General features: G+C 36.9%; 1 protein-coding gene across 1 annotated transcript; it reads left to right on the forward strand.

Moving 5' to 3' along the window:
- Positions 1 to 760: 760 nt before the first annotated feature.
- On the forward strand, positions 761 to 14,591 carry LOC137634424 (golgin subfamily B member 1-like). Its single transcript, XM_068366819.1, has 2 exons — positions 761 to 2,418; positions 2,510 to 14,591. Exons 1-2 carry the CDS (start codon positions 761 to 763, stop codon positions 14,589 to 14,591), a joined length of 13,740 nt encoding a protein of 4,579 aa, XP_068222920.1.
- Positions 14,592 to 18,257: the final 3,666 nt, after the last annotated feature.

Here is an 18,257-nt window from a genome sequence, read left to right on the forward strand (position 1 = left end):
GGAGGAATGACTTCGCCTGCAGCGGGTGGGAAATCTTCTTTTATAGAGCCTTTAGAACGGCATCATTCATTCATCATCAGACTCCAACGAATTTTCAATCTGAAGACTCTGAAGACTTTACTCATCCTCTGGTATGGACCAAATCCACATACTCCTCTCTCTCTCTCTCTCTCTCTCTCTCTCTCTCTCTCTCTCCTCTCTCTCTCTCTCTCTCTCTCTCTCTCTCTCTCTCTTTTCATCCTTCTGAGTGCTGAATCTCCAGTTCCTAGATCCCTTCAGAACGGCATCATTCATCATCAGACTCCAACGATTTTTTCAATCTGAAGACTCTGAAGACTTTACCAAGTCTCCGACGTATTTTCAATCTGAAGACTCAGAAGACCTTGCTCATCCTCTGGTATGGACAGAATCCACAAAACATACCATATCTCTCTCTCTCTCTCTCTCTCCTCTCCTCTCTCTCTCTCTCTCTCTCTCCTCTCTCTCTCTCTCTCTCTCTCTCAGAATAAAACATTCGTATAAATTAAAGATGAGAGAGAGAGAGAGAGAGAGAGAGAGAGAGAGAGAGAGAGAGAGAGAGAGAGAGAGAGAGAGAGAGAGAGAGAGAGAGCAGCAGCTTAAGTGCAATATGATCTATGATAATGTTCTACTCAGAGAGATCCGGAAGGTCTTCAGGGAGTTGAGGAAAAATACAGCTCTTTAATTTTTTTTTTTTATTTTAACCTTATCTGATCCACTTGTACTCTGTAGATAATAAAACATGGCGATCAATGCAGATTATAACTTGTTTGTGGATTTTTTGAAAAAAATTGTTGATAAAATTTCTTATATGCTTTATAAAGATTTTCTCGAAGACAATGAAATTTTGGCTACTGAAACGGGCCCTCACTCTAAGAGTTTCTCGGAATGCCACTCCAATTTTCATGATAAGCTCCAGGGGCAGATTGACGGGTTATGGCAGAGGATTGACGACGAAGAGCTCACTCGAATGAACGAGAAACTTGACCAATTCACAGCCCTTGCTGCTTCTATAATCAATAGGAAGAAAACAGGTTATTTAGACGGATTGAGTGGTGATATACAGAGGCATGCGAAGAAATCAGAATTACAGGAGGGACTAAAACCGTTCATGTCGTGGCGAAGTCTTCAACGTCTAAGAGACATTTTCGGTAAAAAGTCAGCGGAAATGACATGCAGAGAGTCCCCAAAATGGAGTGAATGTTATGGAATCACCCCACCAAGAGATAGAAAGGTGGGGAATGAGACGCGAACTACACATCACCACCCGATGGAAAGTTCTAAAATATACGTTAGGTATGAAATGCTAGCGGAAGCCTTTGCCTACACACGAAGGTATGAAAAAATGTTTTCTGAAATGAAAAGTAAAAATGAAATATTAAAACAAACTGAGGAAAGGCAAAGGATGATAGAAGAACAATTAAATAGAAAAGAGGTACTGAAAAGGATAGAGGATCAACGATTAGAAATGAAAAGGAGAAAGGATGAACTGTTAAAAGTAAATGAGGAAATGAAAAGGGAAGGGGAAGAAATATTAAAAAATATTGATGTGAGGAATAGGATAATAGAAGACATATTAAAAAGAAAAGAGCAACTGGATAGGATACTGGATGCACTATTAAAAATTAAAAGGATGATAGAAGAACAATTAAAAAGCAAAGAGGTACTGGAAAGGATAGTGGATGAACGATTAGAAAGGAAAAGGATACAGGATGAACTGTTAAAAGAAAATGAGGAACTGAAAAGGGAAAGGGAAGAAAAATTAAAAGAAATTGATGTGTTGAATAGGATGATAGAAGACATATTAAGAGGAAAAGAGCAACTGGATAGGAGACTGGATGCACAATTAAAACTTAAAAGGATGGGGGAGGAACTGTTTCAAAAAATTGAGCAACTGATAAGGTATGTGGAAGAAGAAATAGAAGAAATTAAGGAATTGGAGTGGAAAAAAGAACAATTAAAAAGAATAATAGTGGAACTGGAGGAACTGCGCAGAGAGAAAGAAATAGGACAGTACAATGAAAATAAGCTTCAGCGTGAATTGCAAAATTTACAGAGCTATAATCAGAAGCTAAAACTAGACAAGAAGGCTATTGCGTCTCAGAGAAATCGACTGAAACAGGACCTGGAAATATGTAAAGAAGATAGAAGGTCAATCGAAGAAAAGAAACAAAAGGAAATAGACAGACTAAACAAAGTCATAGAAGAAAAGAAAAGAATAATAGAGGAACTTTATGACAGAAAGAAAGAAAAAGGGCAGTTCAATGAAAATGATAGGCTTCAACGTGAATTGCAAAAATTACAGAGCTATAATCAGAAGCTAAAACTAGACAAGAAGGCTATTGCGTCAAAGAGAAATCGACTGAAACAGGACCTGGAAATATGTAAAAAAAATAAAAGGTCAATCGAAGAAAAGAAAACAAAAGGAAATAGACAGACTAAACAAAGTCATAGAAGAAAAGAAAAGAATAATAGAGGAACTTTATGACAGAAAGAAAGAAAAAGGGCAGTTCAATGAAAATGATAGGCTTCAACGTGAATTGCAAAAATTACAGAGCTATAATCAGAAGCTAAAACTAGACAAGAAGGCTATTGCGTCAAAGAGAAATCGACTGAAACAGGACCTGGAAATATGTAAAGAAGATAGAAGGTCAATCGAAGAAAAGAAACAAAAGGAAATAGACAGACTAAAAAAACAGAATGAAGAACAGAAGGGAATAATAGAAGAAAAGAAGAGAATAATCAAAGAACTTAAGACAAGAAAGAAAAGAAATGAGGCCTACATCGAAAAGGATAAACAAAGTGAAATACAAAATCTAAATAATCGTATCATAAAGTTGAAAAAGAAAATCAAGAAAAAGGATTCCCAAATACGTCGACAGAAAAAGGAACTTGAAGCAAAGGAAATCGAACAATCGTTACATAATAGGACCAGAGAGCTCCAAGAGGAGTTGGATGCACTAAACAGAGAGTTAATGAACTCTAATGATCAAAACGATGTCATCTATGGGCATCCCATCACTCTATTAGATGCTGCTCTAAATAATGACCAACTACATATACACCAACTCAAAGAAATTGACAGGTTATGGCAGAGGATTGACGACGAAGAGCTCACTCGAATGAACGAGAAACTTGACCAATTCACAGCCCTTGCTGCTTCTATAATCAATAGGAAGAAAACAGGCCATTTAGACGGATTGAGTGGTGATATACAGAGGCATGAGAAGAAATCAGAATTACAGGAGGGACTAAAACCGTTCATGTCGTGGCGAATTCTTCAACGTCTAAGAGACATTTTCGGTAAAAAGTCAGCGGAAATGACATGCAGAGAGTCCCCAAAATGGAGTGAATGTTATGGAATCACCCCACCAAGAGATAGAAAGGTGGGGAAAGAGACGCGAAATACACATCACCACCCGATGGAAAGTTCTAAAATATACGTTAGGTATGAAATGCTAGCGGAAGCCTTTGCCTACACACGAAGGTATGAAAAAATGTTTTCTGAAATGAAAAGTAAAAATGAAATATTAAAACAAACTGAGGAAAGGCAAAGGATGATAGAAGAACAATTAAATAGAAAAGAGGTACTGAAAAGGATAGAGGATCAACGATTAGAAATGAAAAGGAGAAAGGATGAACTGTTAAAAGTAAATGAGGAAATGAAAAGGGAAGGGGAAGAAATATTAAAAAATATTGATGTGAGGAATAGGATAATAGAAGACATATTAAAAAGAAAAGAGCAACTGGATAGGATACTGGATGCACTATTAAAAATTAAAAGGATGATAGAAGAACAATTAAAAAGCAAAGAGGTACTGGAAAGGATAGTGGATGAACGATTAGAAATGAAAAGGATACAGGATGAACTGTTAAAAGAAAATGAGGAACTGAAAAGGGAAAGGGAAGAAAAATTAAAAGAAATTGATGTGTTGAATAGGATGATAGAAGACATATTAAGAGGAAAAGAGCAACTGGATAGGAGACTGGATGCACAATTAAAACTTAAAAGGATGGAGGAGGAACTGTTTCAAAAAATTGAGCAACTGATAAGGTATGTGGAAGAAGAAATAGAAGAAATTAAGGAATTGGAGTGGAAAAAAGAACAATTAAAAAGAATAATAGTGGAACTGGAGGAACTGCGCAGAGAGAATGAAATAGGACAGTACAATGAAAATAAGCTTCAGCGTGAATTGCAAAAATTACAGAGCTATAATCAGAAGCTAAAACTAGACAAAAAGGCTATTGCGTCTCAGAGAAATCGACTGAAACAGGACCTGGAAATATGTAAAAAAGATAAAAGGTCAATCGAAGAAAAGAAACAAAAGGAAATAGACAGACTAAACAAAGTCATAGAAGAAAAGAAAAGAATAATAGAGGAACTTTATGACAGAAAGAAAGAAAAAGGGCAGTTCAATGAAAATGATAGGCTTCAACGTGAATTGCAAAAATTACAGAGCTATAATCAGAAGCTAAAACTAGACAAGAAGGCTATTGCGTCAAAGAGAAATCGACTGAAACAGGACCTGGAAATATGTAAAGAAGATAGAAGGTCAATCGAAGAAAAGAAACAAAAGGAAATAGACAGACTAAAAAAACAGAATGAAGAACAGAAGGGAATAATAGAAGAAAAGAAGAGAATAATCAAAGAACTTAAGACAAGAAAGAAAAGAAATGAGGCCTACATCGAAAAGGATAAACAAAGTGAAATACAAAATCTAAATAATCGTATCATAAAGTTGAAAAAGAAAATCAAGAAAAAGGATTCCCAAATACGTCGACAGAAAAAGGAACTTGAAGCAAAGGAAATCGAAGAATCGTTACATAATAGGACCAGAGAGCTCCAAGAGGAGTTGGATGCACTAAACAGAGAGTTAATGAACTCTAATGATCAAAACGATGTCATCTATGGGCATCCCATCACTCTATTAGATGCTGCTCTAAATAATGACCAACTAAATATACACCAACTCAAAGAAATTGACGGGTTATGGCAGAGGATTGACGACGAAGAGCTCACTCGAATGAACGAGAAACTTGACCAATTCACAGCCCTTGCTGCTTCTATAATCAATAGGAAGAAAACAGGCCATTTAGACGGATTGAGTGGTGATATACAGAGGCATGAGAGGAAATCAGAATTACAGGAGGGACTAAAACCGTTCATGTCGTGGCGAAGTCTTCAACGTCTAAGAGACCTTTTCGGTAAAAATTCAGCGGAAATGACATGCAGAGAGTCCCCAAAATGGAGTGAATGTTATGGAATCACCCCACCAAGAGATAGAAAGGTGGGGAATGAGACGCGAACTACACATCACCACCCGATGGAAAGTTCTAAAATATACGTTAGGTATGAAATGCTAGCGGAAGCCTTTGCCTACACACGAAGGTATGAAAAAATGTTTTCTGAAATGAAAAGTAAAAATGAAATATTAAAACAAACTGAGGAAAGGCAAAGGATGATAGAAGAACAATTAAATAGAAAAGAGGTACTGAAAAGGATAGAGGATCAACGATTAGAAATGAAAAGGAGAAAGGATGAACTGTTAAAAGTAAATGAGGAAATGAAAAGGGAAGGGGAAGAAATATTAAAAAATATTGATGTGAGGAATAGGATAATAGAAGACATATTAAAAAGAAAAGAGCAACTGGATAGGATACTGGATGCACTATTAAAAATTAAAAGGATGATAGAAGAACAATTAAAAAGCAAAGAGGTACTGGAAAGGATAGTGGATGAACGATTAGAAATGAAAAGGATACAGGATGAACTGTTAAAAGAAAATGAGGAACTGAAAAGGGAAAGGGAAGAAAAATTAAAAGAAATTGATGTGTTGAATAGGATGATAGAAGACATATTAAGAGGAAAAGAGCAACTGGATAGGAGACTGGATGCACAATTAAAACTTAAAAGGATGGGGGAGGAAATGTTTCAAAAAATTGAGCAACTGATAAGGTATGTGGAAGAAGAAATAAAAGAAATTAAGGAATTGGAGTGGAAAAAAGAACAATTAAAAAGAATAATAGTGGAACTGGAGGAACTGCGCAGAGAGAATGAAATAGGACAGTACAATGAAAATAAGCTTCAGCGTGAATTGCAAAAATTACAGAGCTATAATCAGAAGCTAAAACTAGACAAGAAGGCTATTGCGTCTCAGAGAAATCGACTGAAACAGGACCTGGAAATATGTAAAGAAGATAGAAGGTCAATCGAAGAAAAGAAACAAAAGGAAATAGACAGACTAAACAAAGTCATAGAAGAAAAGAAAAGAATAATAGAGGAACTTTATGACAGAAAGAAAGAAAAAGGGCAGTTCAATGAAAATGATAGGCTTCAACATGAATTGCAAAAATTACAGAGCTATAATCAGAAGCTAAAACTAGACAAGAAGGCTATTGCGTCTCAGAGAAATCGACTGAAACAGGACCTGGAAATATGTAAAGAAGATAGAAGGTCAATCGAAGAAAAGAAACAAAAGGAAATAGACAGACTAAACAAAGTCATAGAAGAAAAGAAAAGAATAATAGAGGAACTTTATGACAGAAAGAAAGAAAAAGGGCAGTTCAATGAAAATGATAGGCTTCAACGTGAATTGCAAAAATTACAGAGCTATAATCAGAAGCTAAAACTAGACAAGAAGGCTATTGCGTCTCAGAGAAATCGACTGAAACAGGACCTGGAAATATGTAAAGAAGATAGAAGGTCAATCGAAGAAAAGAAACAAAAGGAAATAGACAGACTAAACAAAGTCATAGAAGAAAAGAAAAGAATAATAGAGGAACTTTATGACAGAAAGAAAGAAAAAGGGCAGTTCAATGAAAATGATAGGCTTCAACGTGAATTGCAAAAATTACAGAGCTATAATCAGAAGCTAAAACTAGACAAGAAGGCTATTGCGTCAAAGAGAAATCGACTGAAACAGGACCTGGAAATATGTAAAGAAGATAGAAGGTCAATCGAAGAAAAGAAACAAAAGGAAATAGACAGACTAAAAAAACAGAATGAAGAACAGAAGGGAATAATAGAAGAAAAGAAGAGAATAATCAAAGAACTTAAGACAAGAAAGAAAAGAAATGAGGCCTACATCGAAAAGGATAAACAAAGTGAAATACAAAATCTAAATAATCGTATCATAAAGTTGAAAAAGAAAATCAAGAAAAAGGATTCCCAAATACGTCGACAGAAAAAGGAACTTGAAGCAAAGGAAATCGAACAATCGTTACATAATAGGACCAGAGAGCTCCAAGAGGAGTTGGATGCACTAAACAGAGAGTTAATGAACTCTAATGATCAAAACGATGTCATCTATGGGCATCCCATCACTCTATTAGATGCTGCTCTAAATAATGACCAACTACATATACACCAACTCAAAGAAATTGACAGGTTATGGCAGAGGATTGACGACGAAGAGCTCACTCGAATGAACGAGAAACTTGACCAATTCACAGCCCTTGCTGCTTCTATAATCAATAGGAAGAAAACAGGCCATTTAGACGGATTGAGTGGTGATATACAGAGGCATGAGAAGAAATCAGAATTACAGGAGGGACTAAAACCGTTCATGTCGTGGCGAAGTCTTCAGCGTCTAAGAGACCTTTTCGGTAAAAAGTCAGCGGAAATGACATGCAGAGAGTCCCCAAAATGGAGTGAATGTTATGGAATCACCCCACCAAGAGATAGAAAGGTGGGGAAAGAGACGCAAACTACACATCACCACCCGATGGAAAGTTCTAAAATATACGTTAGGTATGAAATGCTAGCGGAAGCCTTTGCCTACACACGAAGGTATGAAAAAATGTTTTCTGAAATGAAAAGTAAAAATGAAATATTAAAACAAACTGAGGAAAGGCAAAGGATGATAGAAGAACAATTAAATAGAAAAGAGGTACTGAAAAGGATAGAGGATCAACGATTAGAAATGAAAAGGAGAAAGGATGAACTGTTAAAAGTAAATGAGGAAATGAAAAGGGAAGGGGAAGAAATATTAAAAAATATTGATGTGAGGAATAGGATAATAGAAGACATATTAAAAAGAAAAGAGCAACTGGATAGGATACTGGATGCACTATTAAAAATTAAAAGGATGATAGAAGAACAATTAAAAAGCAAAGAGGTACTGGAAAGGATAGTGGATGAACGATTAGAAAGGAAAAGGATACAGGATGAACTGTTAAAAGAAAATGAGGAACTGAAAAGGGAAAGGGAAGAAAAATTAAAAGAAATTGATGTGTTGAATAGGATGATAGAAGACATATTAAGAGGAAAAGAGCAACTGGATAGGAGACTGGATGCACAATTAAAACTTAAAAGGATGGGGGAGGAAATGTTTCAAAAAATTGAGCAACTGATAAGGTATGTGGAAGAAGAAATAAAAGAAATTAAGGAATTGGAGTGGAAAAAAGAACAATTAAAAAGAATAATAGTGGAACTGGAGGAACTGCGCAGAGAGAATGAAATAGGACAGTACAATGAAAATAAGCTTCAGCGTGAATTGCAAAAATTACAGAGCTATAATCAGAAGCTAAAACTAGACAAGAAGGCTATTGCGTCAAAGAGAAATCGACTGAAACAGGACCTGGAAATATGTAAAGAAGATAGAAGGTCAATCGAAGAAAAGAAACAAAAGGAAATAGACAGACTAAACAAAGTCATAGAAGAAAAGAAAAGAATAATAGAGGAACTTTATGACAGAAAGAAAGAAAAAGGGCAGTTCAATGAAAATGATAGGCTTCAACGTGAATTGCAAAAATTACAGAGCTATAATCAGAAGCTAAAACTAGACAAGAAGGCTATAGCGTCAAAGAGAAATCGACTGAAACAGGACCTGGAAATATGTAAAAAAAATAAAAGGTCAATCGAAGAAAAGAAACAAAAGGAAATAGACAGACTAAACAAAGTCATAGAAGAAAAGAAAAGAATAATAGAGGAACTTTATGACAGAAAGAAAGAAAAAGGGCAGTTCAATGAAAATGATAGGCTTCAACGTGAATTGCAAAAATTACAGAGCTATAATCAGAAGCTAAAACTAGACAAGAAGGCTATTGCGTCAAAGAGAAATCGACTGAAACAGGACCTGGAAATATGTAAAGAAGATAGAAGGTCAATCGAAGAAAAGAAACAAAAGGAAATAGACAGACTAAAAAAACAGAATGAAGAACAGAAGGGAATAATAGAAGAAAAGAAGAGAATAATCAAAGAACTTAAGACAAGAAAGAAAAGAAATGAGGCCTACATCGAAAAGGATAAACAAAGTGAAATACAAAATCTAAATAATCGTATCATAAAGTTGAAAAAGAAAATCAAGAAAAAGGATTCCCAAATACGTCGACAGAAAAAGGAACTTGAAGCAAAGGAAATCGAACAATCGTTACATAATAGGACCAGAGAGCTCCAAGAGGAGTTGGATGCACTAAACAGAGAGTTAATGAACTCTAATGATCAAAACGATGTCATCTATGGGCATCCCATCACTCTATTAGATGCTGCTCTAAATAATGACCAACTACATATACACCAACTCAAAGAAATTGACAGGTTATGGCAGAGGATTGACGACGAAGAGCTCACTCGAATGAACGAGAAACTTGACCAATTCACAGCCCTTGCTGCTTCTATAATCAATAGGAAGAAAACAGGCCATTTAGACGGATTGAGTGGTGATATACAGAGGCATGAGAAGAAATCAGAATTACAGGAGGGACTAAAACCGTTCATGTCGTGGCGAATTCTTCAACGTCTAAGAGACATTTTCGGTAAAAAGTCAGCGGAAATGACATGCAGAGAGTCCCCAAAATGGAGTGAATGTTATGGAATCACCCCACCAAGAGATAGAAAGGTGGGGAAAGAGACGCGAACTACACATCACCACCCGATGGAAAGTTCTAAAATATACGTTAGGTATGAAATGCTAGCGGAAGCCTTTGCCTACACACGAAGGTATGAAAAAATGTTTTCTGAAATGAAAAGTAAAAATGAAATAAAACAAACTGAGGAAAGGCAAAGGATGATAGAAGAACAATTAAAAAGAAAAGAGGTACCGAAAAGGATAGAGGATGAACGATTAGAAAGGAAAAGGATACAGGATGAACTGTTAAAAGAAAATGAGGAACTGAAAAGGGAAAGGGAAGAAAAATTAAAAGAAATTGATGTGTTGAATAGGATGATAGAAGACATATTAAGAGGAAAAGAGCAACTGGATAGGAGACTGGATGCACAATTAAAACTTAAAAGGATGGGGGAGGAAATGTTTCAAAAAATTGAGCAACTGATAAGGTATGTGGAAGAAGAAATAAAAGAAATTAAGGAATTGGAGTGGAAAAAAGAACAATTAAAAAGAATAATAGTGGAACTGGAGGAACTGCGCAGAGAGAATGAAATAGGACAGTACAATGAAAATAAGCTTCAGCGTGAATTGCAAAATTTACAGAGCTATAATCAGAAGCTAAAACTAGACAAGAAGGCTATTGCGTCTCAGAGAAATCGACTGAAACAGGACCTGGAAATATGTAAAAAAAATAAAAGGTCAATCGAAGAAAAGAAACAAAAGGAAATAGACAGACTAAACAAAGTCATAGAAGAAAAGAAAAGAATAATAGAGGAACTTTATGACAGAAAGAAAGAAAAAGGGCAGTTCAATGAAAATGATAGGCTTCTACGTGAATTGCAAAAATTACAGAGCTATAATCAGAAGCTGAAACTAGACAAGAAGGCTATTGCGTCAAAGAGAAATCGACTGAAACAGGACCTGGAAATATGTAAAGAAGATAGAAGGTCAATCGAAGAAAAGAAACAAAAGGAAATAGACAGACTAAAAAAACAGAATGAAGAACAGAAGGGAATAATAGAAGAAAAGAAGAGAATAATCAAAGAACTTAAGACAAGAAAGAAAAGAAATGAGGCCTACATCGAAAAGGATAAACAAAGTGAAATACAAAATCTAAATAATCGTATCATAAAGTTGAAAAAGAAAATCAAGAAAAAGGATTCCCAAATACGTCGACAGAAAAAGGAACTTGAAGCAAAGGAAATCGAACAATCGTTACATAATAGGACCAGAGAGCTCCAAGAGGAGTTGGATGCACTAAACAGAGAGTTAATGAACTCTAATGATCAAAACGATGTCATCTATGGGCATCCCATCACTCTATTAGATGCTGCTCTAAATAATGACCAACTACATATACACCAACTCAAAGAAATTGACAGGTTATGGCAGAGGATTGACGACGAAGAGCTCACTCGAATGAACGAGAAACTTGACCAATTCACAGCCCTTGCTGCTTCTATAATCAATAGGAAGAAAACAGGCCATTTAGACGGATTGAGTGGTGATATACAGAGGCATGAGAAGAAATCAGAATTACAGGAGGGACTAAAACCGTTCATGTCGTGGCGAATTCTTCAACGTCTAAGAGACATTTTCGGTAAAAAGTCAGCGGAAATGACATGCAGAGAGTCCCCAAAATGGAGTGAATGTTATGGAATCACCCCACCAAGAGATAGAAAGGTGGGGAAAGAGACGCGAAATACACATCACCACCCGATGGAAAGTTCTAAAATATACGTTAGGTATGAAATGCTAGCGGAAGCCTTTGCCTACACACGAAGGTATGAAAAAATGTTTTCTGAAATGAAAAGTAAAAATGAAATATTAAAACAAACTGAGGAAAGGCAAAGGATGATAGAAGAACAATTAAATAGAAAAGAGGTACTGAAAAGGATAGAGGATCAACGATTAGAAATGAAAAGGAGAAAGGATGAACTGTTAAAAGTAAATGAGGAAATGAAAAGGAAAGGGGAAGAAAGATTAAAAAAAATTGATGTGAGGAATAGGATAATAGAAGACATATTAAAAAGAAAAGAGCAACTGGATAGGATACTGGATGCACTATTAAAAATTAAAAAGATGATAGAAGAACAATTAAAAAGCAAAGAGGTACTGGAAAGGATAGTGGATGAACGATTAGAAATGAAAAGGATACAGGATGAACTGTTAAAAGAAAATGAGGAACTGAAAAGGGAAAGGGAAGAAAAATTAAAAGAAATTGATGTGTTGAATAGGATGATAGAAGACATATTAAGAGGAAAAGAGCAACTGGATAGGAGACTGGATGCACAATTAAAACTTAAAAGGATGGAGGAGGAACTGTTTCAAAAAATTGAGCAACTGATAAGGTATGTGGAAGAAGAAATAAAAGAAATTAAGGAATTGGAGTGGAAAAAAGAACAATTAAAAAGAATAATAGTGGAACTGGAGGAACTGCGCAGAGAGAATGAAATAGGACAGTACAATGAAAATAAGCTTCAGCGTGAATTGCAAAAATTACAGAGCTATAATCAGAAGCTAAAACTAGACAAGAAGGCTATTGCGTCTCAGAGAAATCGACTGAAACAGGACCTGGAAATATGTAAAAAAGATAAAAGGTCAATCGAAGAAAAGAAACAAAAGGAAATAGACAGACTAAACAAAGTCATAGAAGAAAAGAAAAGAATAATAGAGGAACTTTATGACAGAAAGAAAGAAAAAGGGCAGTTCAATGAAAATGATAGGCTTCTACGTGAATTGCAAAAATTACAGAGCTATAATCAGAAGCTAAAACTAGATAAGGAGGCTATTGCGTCTCAGAGAAATCGACTGAAACAGGACCTGGAAATATGTAAAGAAGATAAAAGGTCAATGGAAGAAAAGAAACAAAAGGAAATAGACAGACTACAAAAACAGAAAGAAGAACAGAAGGGAATAATAGAAGAAAAGAAGAAAATAATAGAAGAAAAGAAGAGAATAATCAAAGAACTTAAGACAAGAAAGAAAAGAAATGAGGCCTACATCGAAAAGGATAAACAAAGTGAAATACAAAATCTGAATATTCGAATCATAGAGTTGGAAAAAATAATCAAGAAAAAGGATTCTCAAATACGTCGACAGAAAAAGAAACTTGAAGCAAATGAAATCGAAGAATCGTTACACAATAGGATAAGAGAGCTCGAAGAGGAGTTGGATGCACTAAACAAAGAGTTAATGAACTCTAATGATGCCTACGATGTCATCTATGGGCATCTCATCACACTATTAGATGCTGCTCTAAAAAATTACCAACTAGATAAACACCAACTCAGAGATATCATATATGCCCACGAATTTGAAGAATATTACGCTGATTGGATTAATGAGAATTTAGTTCCCCTACGTGATTGGTCACCTCAGTTTCCATTACCTGACAACTCTCAGGTGGATGAGGAGGGTTTTTGGAATGGCGATGGTGATGATTTGATACAGGATTCTGATTTACCTGGCTGGCTGCCTGGCGGTGATTCTTATTGGTCAGCTCAGTGGAATGGCGAGATTTCTTACAGCACATCCGATTATCAATCACCTAGCTCCTTTCAGTGGAATGGCGAGAGTTCTTACAGCACATCCGATTATCAATCACCTAGCTCCTTTCAGTGGAATGGCGAGAGTTCTTACAGCACATCCGATTATCAATCACTTGACTCCTATCAGTGGAATGGCGAGAGTTCTTACAGCACATCCGATTATCAATCACCTAGCTCCTTTCAGTGGAATGGCGAGAGTTCTTACAGCACATCCGATTATCAATCACTTGGGTCCTTTCAGTGGAATGGCGAGAGTTCTTACAGCACATCCGATTATCAATCACTTGACTCCTATCAGTGGAATGGCGAGAGTTCTTACAGCACATCCGATTATCAATCACTTGGGTCCTTTCAGTGGAATGGCGAGAGTTCTTACAGCACATCCGATTATCAATCACTTGGCTCCTATCAGTGGAATGGCAAGAGTTCTTACAGCACATCCGATTATCAATCACCTAGCTCCTTTCAGTGGAATGGCGAGAGTTCTTACAGCACATCCGATTATCAATCACTTGACTCCTATCAGTGGAATGGCGAGAGTTCTTACAGCACATCCGATTATCAATCACTTGGCTCCTATCAGTGGAATGGCGAGAGTTCTTACAGCACATCCGATTATCAATCACTTGGGTCCTTTCAGTGGAATGGCGAGAGTTCTTACAGCACATCCGATTATCAATCACTTGACTCCTATCAGTGGAATGGCGAGAGTTCTTACAGCACATCCGATTATCAATCACTTGGCTCCTATCAGTGGAATGGCAAGAGTTCTTACAGCACATCCGATTATCAATCACCTGGCTCCTTTCAGTGGAATAGCAAGATTTCTTACAGCACATCCGATTATCAATCACTTGGCTCCTATCAGTGGAATGGCAAGAGTTCTTACAGCACATCCGATTATCAATCACCTAGCTCCTTTCAGTGGAATGGCGAGAGTTCTTACAGCACATCCGATTATCAATCACTTGACTCCTATCAGTGGAATGGCGAGAGTTCTTACAGCACATCCGATTATCAATCACTTGGGTCCTTTCAGTGGAATGGCGAGAGTTCTTATAGCACATCCGAATTATTTATCACCAGGCTCCTTTCAATGGAATGGCAAGATATCTTACAGCAAATCCAAACCAGTCTGAAGCATGCTTGGAAAAACCTACATGACTGGCTTTACAAAGGGAAAAGCTTAGCTTAATCTCGTATGCTATGTTCCCTGATGAAAAGGTACAGGCTTTTTGTCATGTGAACAAATGTCGGATATCTAGATCTATTTTTTCAGATACTATCTTTCTGGTGGTTCTGTTGGAATAATCTAAATGACTGGCTTTGCAGAGGGAAAAGCTTGGCTTATTCTAGTAGGCTATGTTTCCTGATGAAAAGGTACAGACTTTTTGTCAGGTGAACAAATGTCGGATATCTAGATCTATTGTTTCAGATACTATCTTTCTGGTGGTTCTGCTTGGAATAACGTAAAGGACTGGCTTTGCAGAGGGAAAAGCTTGGCTTATTCTAGTATGCTATGTTTCCTGATGAAAAGGTACAGGATTTTTGTCATGTGAACAAACGTCGGATATCTAGATCTATTCTTTCAGATACTATCTTTCGGGTGGTTCTGTTGGAATAATCTAGATGACTGGCTTTGCAGAGGGAAAAGCTTGGCTTATTCTAGAAGGCTAGGTTTCCTCATACTATCTTCCTGGTGGTTCTGTTGGAATAACCTACAGGACTGGCTTTGCAGAGGGAAAAGCTTGGCTTATTCTAGTATGCTATGTTTCCTGATGAAAAGGAACAGGCTTTTTGTCAGGTGAACAAACGTCAGATATCTAGATATATTCTTTCAGAAACAATCTTTCTGGTGGTTCTGTTGGAATAATCTAGATGAATGGCTTTGCAGAGGGAAAAGCTTGGCTTACTCTAGTATGCTATGTTTCCTGATACTATCTCTCTGGTGGTCATGTTGGAATAACCTACAGAACTGGCTTTGCAGAGGGAAAAGCTTGGCTTATTCTAGTATGCTATGTTTCCTGATGAAAAGGTACAGGCTTTTTGTCAGGTGAACAAACGTCAGATATCTAGATCTATTCTTTCAGATACTATCTTTCTGGTGGTTCTGTTGGAATATTCCAGATGACTGGCTTTGCAGAGGGAAAAGCTTCGCTTATTCTAGTATGCTATGTTTCCTGATGAAAAGGTACAGGCTTTTTGTCAGGTGAACAAACGTCAGATATCTAGATCTATTCTTTCAGAAACTATCTTTCTGGTGGTTCTGTTGGAATAATCTAGATGACTGGCTTTGCAGAGGGATAAGCTTGGCTTACTCTAGTATGCTATGTTTCCTGATACTATCTCTCTGGTGGTTCTGTTGGAATAACGTAAAGGACTGGCTTTGCAGAGGGAAAAGCTTCGCTTATTCTAGTATGCTATGTTTCCTGATGAAAAGGTACAGGCTTTTTGTCAGGTGAACAAACGTCAGATATCTAGATCTATTCTTTCAGAAACTATCTTTCTGGTGGTTCTGTTGGAATAATCTAGATGACTGGCTTTGCAGAGGGAAAAGCTTGGCTTACTCTAGTATGTTATGTTTCCTGATACTATCTCTCTGGTGGTTCTGTTGGAATACCCTAAAAGACTGGCTTTGCAGAGGGAAAAGCTTGGCTTATTCTAGTATACTATGTTTCCTGATGAAAAGGTATAGGCTTTTTGTAAGGTAAACAAACGTCGGATATCTAGATATATTCTTTCAGAAACAATCTTTCTGGTGGTTCTGTTGGAATAATCTAGATGACTGGCTTTGCAGAGGGATAAGCTTGGCTTATTCTAGCATGCTATGTTTACTCATACTATCTTTCTGGTGGTTCTGTTGGAATAAACTACAGAACTGGCTTTGCAGAGGGAAAAGCTTGGCTTATTCTAGTAAGCTATGTTTGCTGATGAAAAGGTACAGGCTTTTTGTCAAGTGAACAAACGTAAGATATCTAGATATATTCTTTCAGAAACTATCTTTCTGGAGGTTCAGTTGGAATAATCTAGATGAGTGGTTTTGCAGAGGGAAAAGCTTGGCTTATTCTAGAATGCTGTTTCCTGATACTATCTCTCTGGTGGTTCTGTTGGAATAACCTACTAGACTGGCTTTGCAGAGGGAAAAGCTTGGCTTATTCTAGTATGCTATGTTTCCTGATGAAAAGGTACAGGCTTTTTGTCAGGTGAACAAACGTCGGATACCTAGATCTATTCTTTCAGAAACTATCTTTCTGGTGGTTCAGTTGGAATAATCTAGATGACTGGCTTTGCAGAGGGAAAAGCTTGGCTTATTCTAGAATGCTACGTTTCCTGATACTATCTCTCTGGTGGTTCTGTTGGAATAACCTACAGGACTGGCTTTGCAGAGGGAAAAGCTTGGCTTATTCTAGTATGCTATGTTTCCTGATGAAAAGGTACAGGCTTTTTGTCAGGTGAACAAACGTCAGATATCTATATATATTCTTTCAGAAACTATCTTTCTGGTGGTTCTGTTGGAATAATCTAGATGACTGGCTTTGCAGAGGGAAAAGCTTGGCTTACTCTAGTATGCTATGTTTCCTGAAGAAAAGGTACAGGCTTTTTGTCAGGTGAACAAACGTCACATATCTAGATATATTCTTTCAGAAACAATCTTTCTGGTGGTTCTGTTGGAATAATCTAGATGACAGGCTTTGCAGAGGGAAAAGCTTGGCTTACTCTAGTATGCTATGTTTTCTGATACTATCTCTCTGGTGGTTCTGTTGGAATAACCTACAGGACTGGCTTTGCAGAGGGAAAAGCTTGGCTTATTCTAGTATGCTATGTTTCCTGATGAAAAGGTACAGGCTTTTTGTCAGGTGAACAAACGTCAGATATCTAGATATATTCTTTCAGAAACAATCTTTCTGGTGGTTCTGTTGGAATAATCTAGATGAATGGCTTTGCAGAGGGAAAAGCTTGGCTTACTCTAGTATGCTATGTTTCCTGATACTATCTCTCTGGTGGTTCTGTTGGAATAAACTACAGAACTGGCTTTGCAGAGGGAAAAGCTTGGCTTATTCTAGAATGCTATGTTTCCTGATACTATCTTTCTGGTGGTTCTGTTGGAATAAACTACAGAACTGGCTTTGCAGAGGGAAATGCTTGGCTTATTCTAGTATGCTATGTTTCCTGATGAAAAGGTACAGGCTTTTTGTCAGGTGAACAAACGTCAGATATCTAGATATATTCTTTCAGAAAATATCTTTCTGGTGGTTCTGTTGGAATAATCTAGATGACTGGCTTTGCAGAGGGAAAAGCTTGGCTTACTCTAGTATGCTATGTTTCCTGATACTATCTCTCTGGTGGTTATGTTGGAATAACCTACAGAACTGGCTTTGCAGAGGGAAAAGCTTGGCTTATTCTAGTATGCTATGTTTCCTGATGAAAAGGTACAGGCTTTTTGTCAGGTGAACAAATGTCAGATATCTAGATCTATTCTTTCAGATACTATCTTTCTGGTGGTTCTGTTGGAATATTCCAGATGACTGGCTTTGCAGAGGGAAAAGCTTCGCTTATTCTAGTATGCTATGTTTTCTGATGAAAAGGTACAGGCTTTTTGTTAGGTGAACAAACGTCAGATATCTAGATCTATTCTTTCAGATACTATCTTTCTGGTGGTTCTGTTGGAATATTCCAGATGACTGGCTTTGCAGTGGGAAAAGCTTCGCTTATTCTAGTATGCTATGTTTCCTGATGAAAAGGTACAGGCTTTTTGTCAGGTGAACAAACGTCAGATATCTAGATCTATTCTTTCAGAAACTATCTTTCTGGTGGTTCTGTTGGAATAATCTAGATGACTGGTTTTGCAGAGGGAAAAGCT

This window comes from Palaemon carinicauda, chromosome 44, assembly GCF_036898095.1.
Source record: "Palaemon carinicauda isolate YSFRI2023 chromosome 44, ASM3689809v2, whole genome shotgun sequence".
Classification (NCBI taxonomy): Eukaryota; Metazoa; Arthropoda; class Malacostraca; order Decapoda; family Palaemonidae; genus Palaemon; species Palaemon carinicauda.

Bases quoted from the DNA above. Each gene is read 5' to 3' on its own strand.
- LOC137634424 (XM_068366819.1), top strand. From the start codon at position 761: ATGGCGATCAATGCAGATTATAACTTGTTTGTGGATTTTTTGAAAAAA. The intron at 2,419-2,509 runs GTCAATCGAAGA...ACTTTATGACAG, and splicing joins ATATGTAAAAAAAATAAAAG to AAAGAAAGAAAAAGGGCAGT.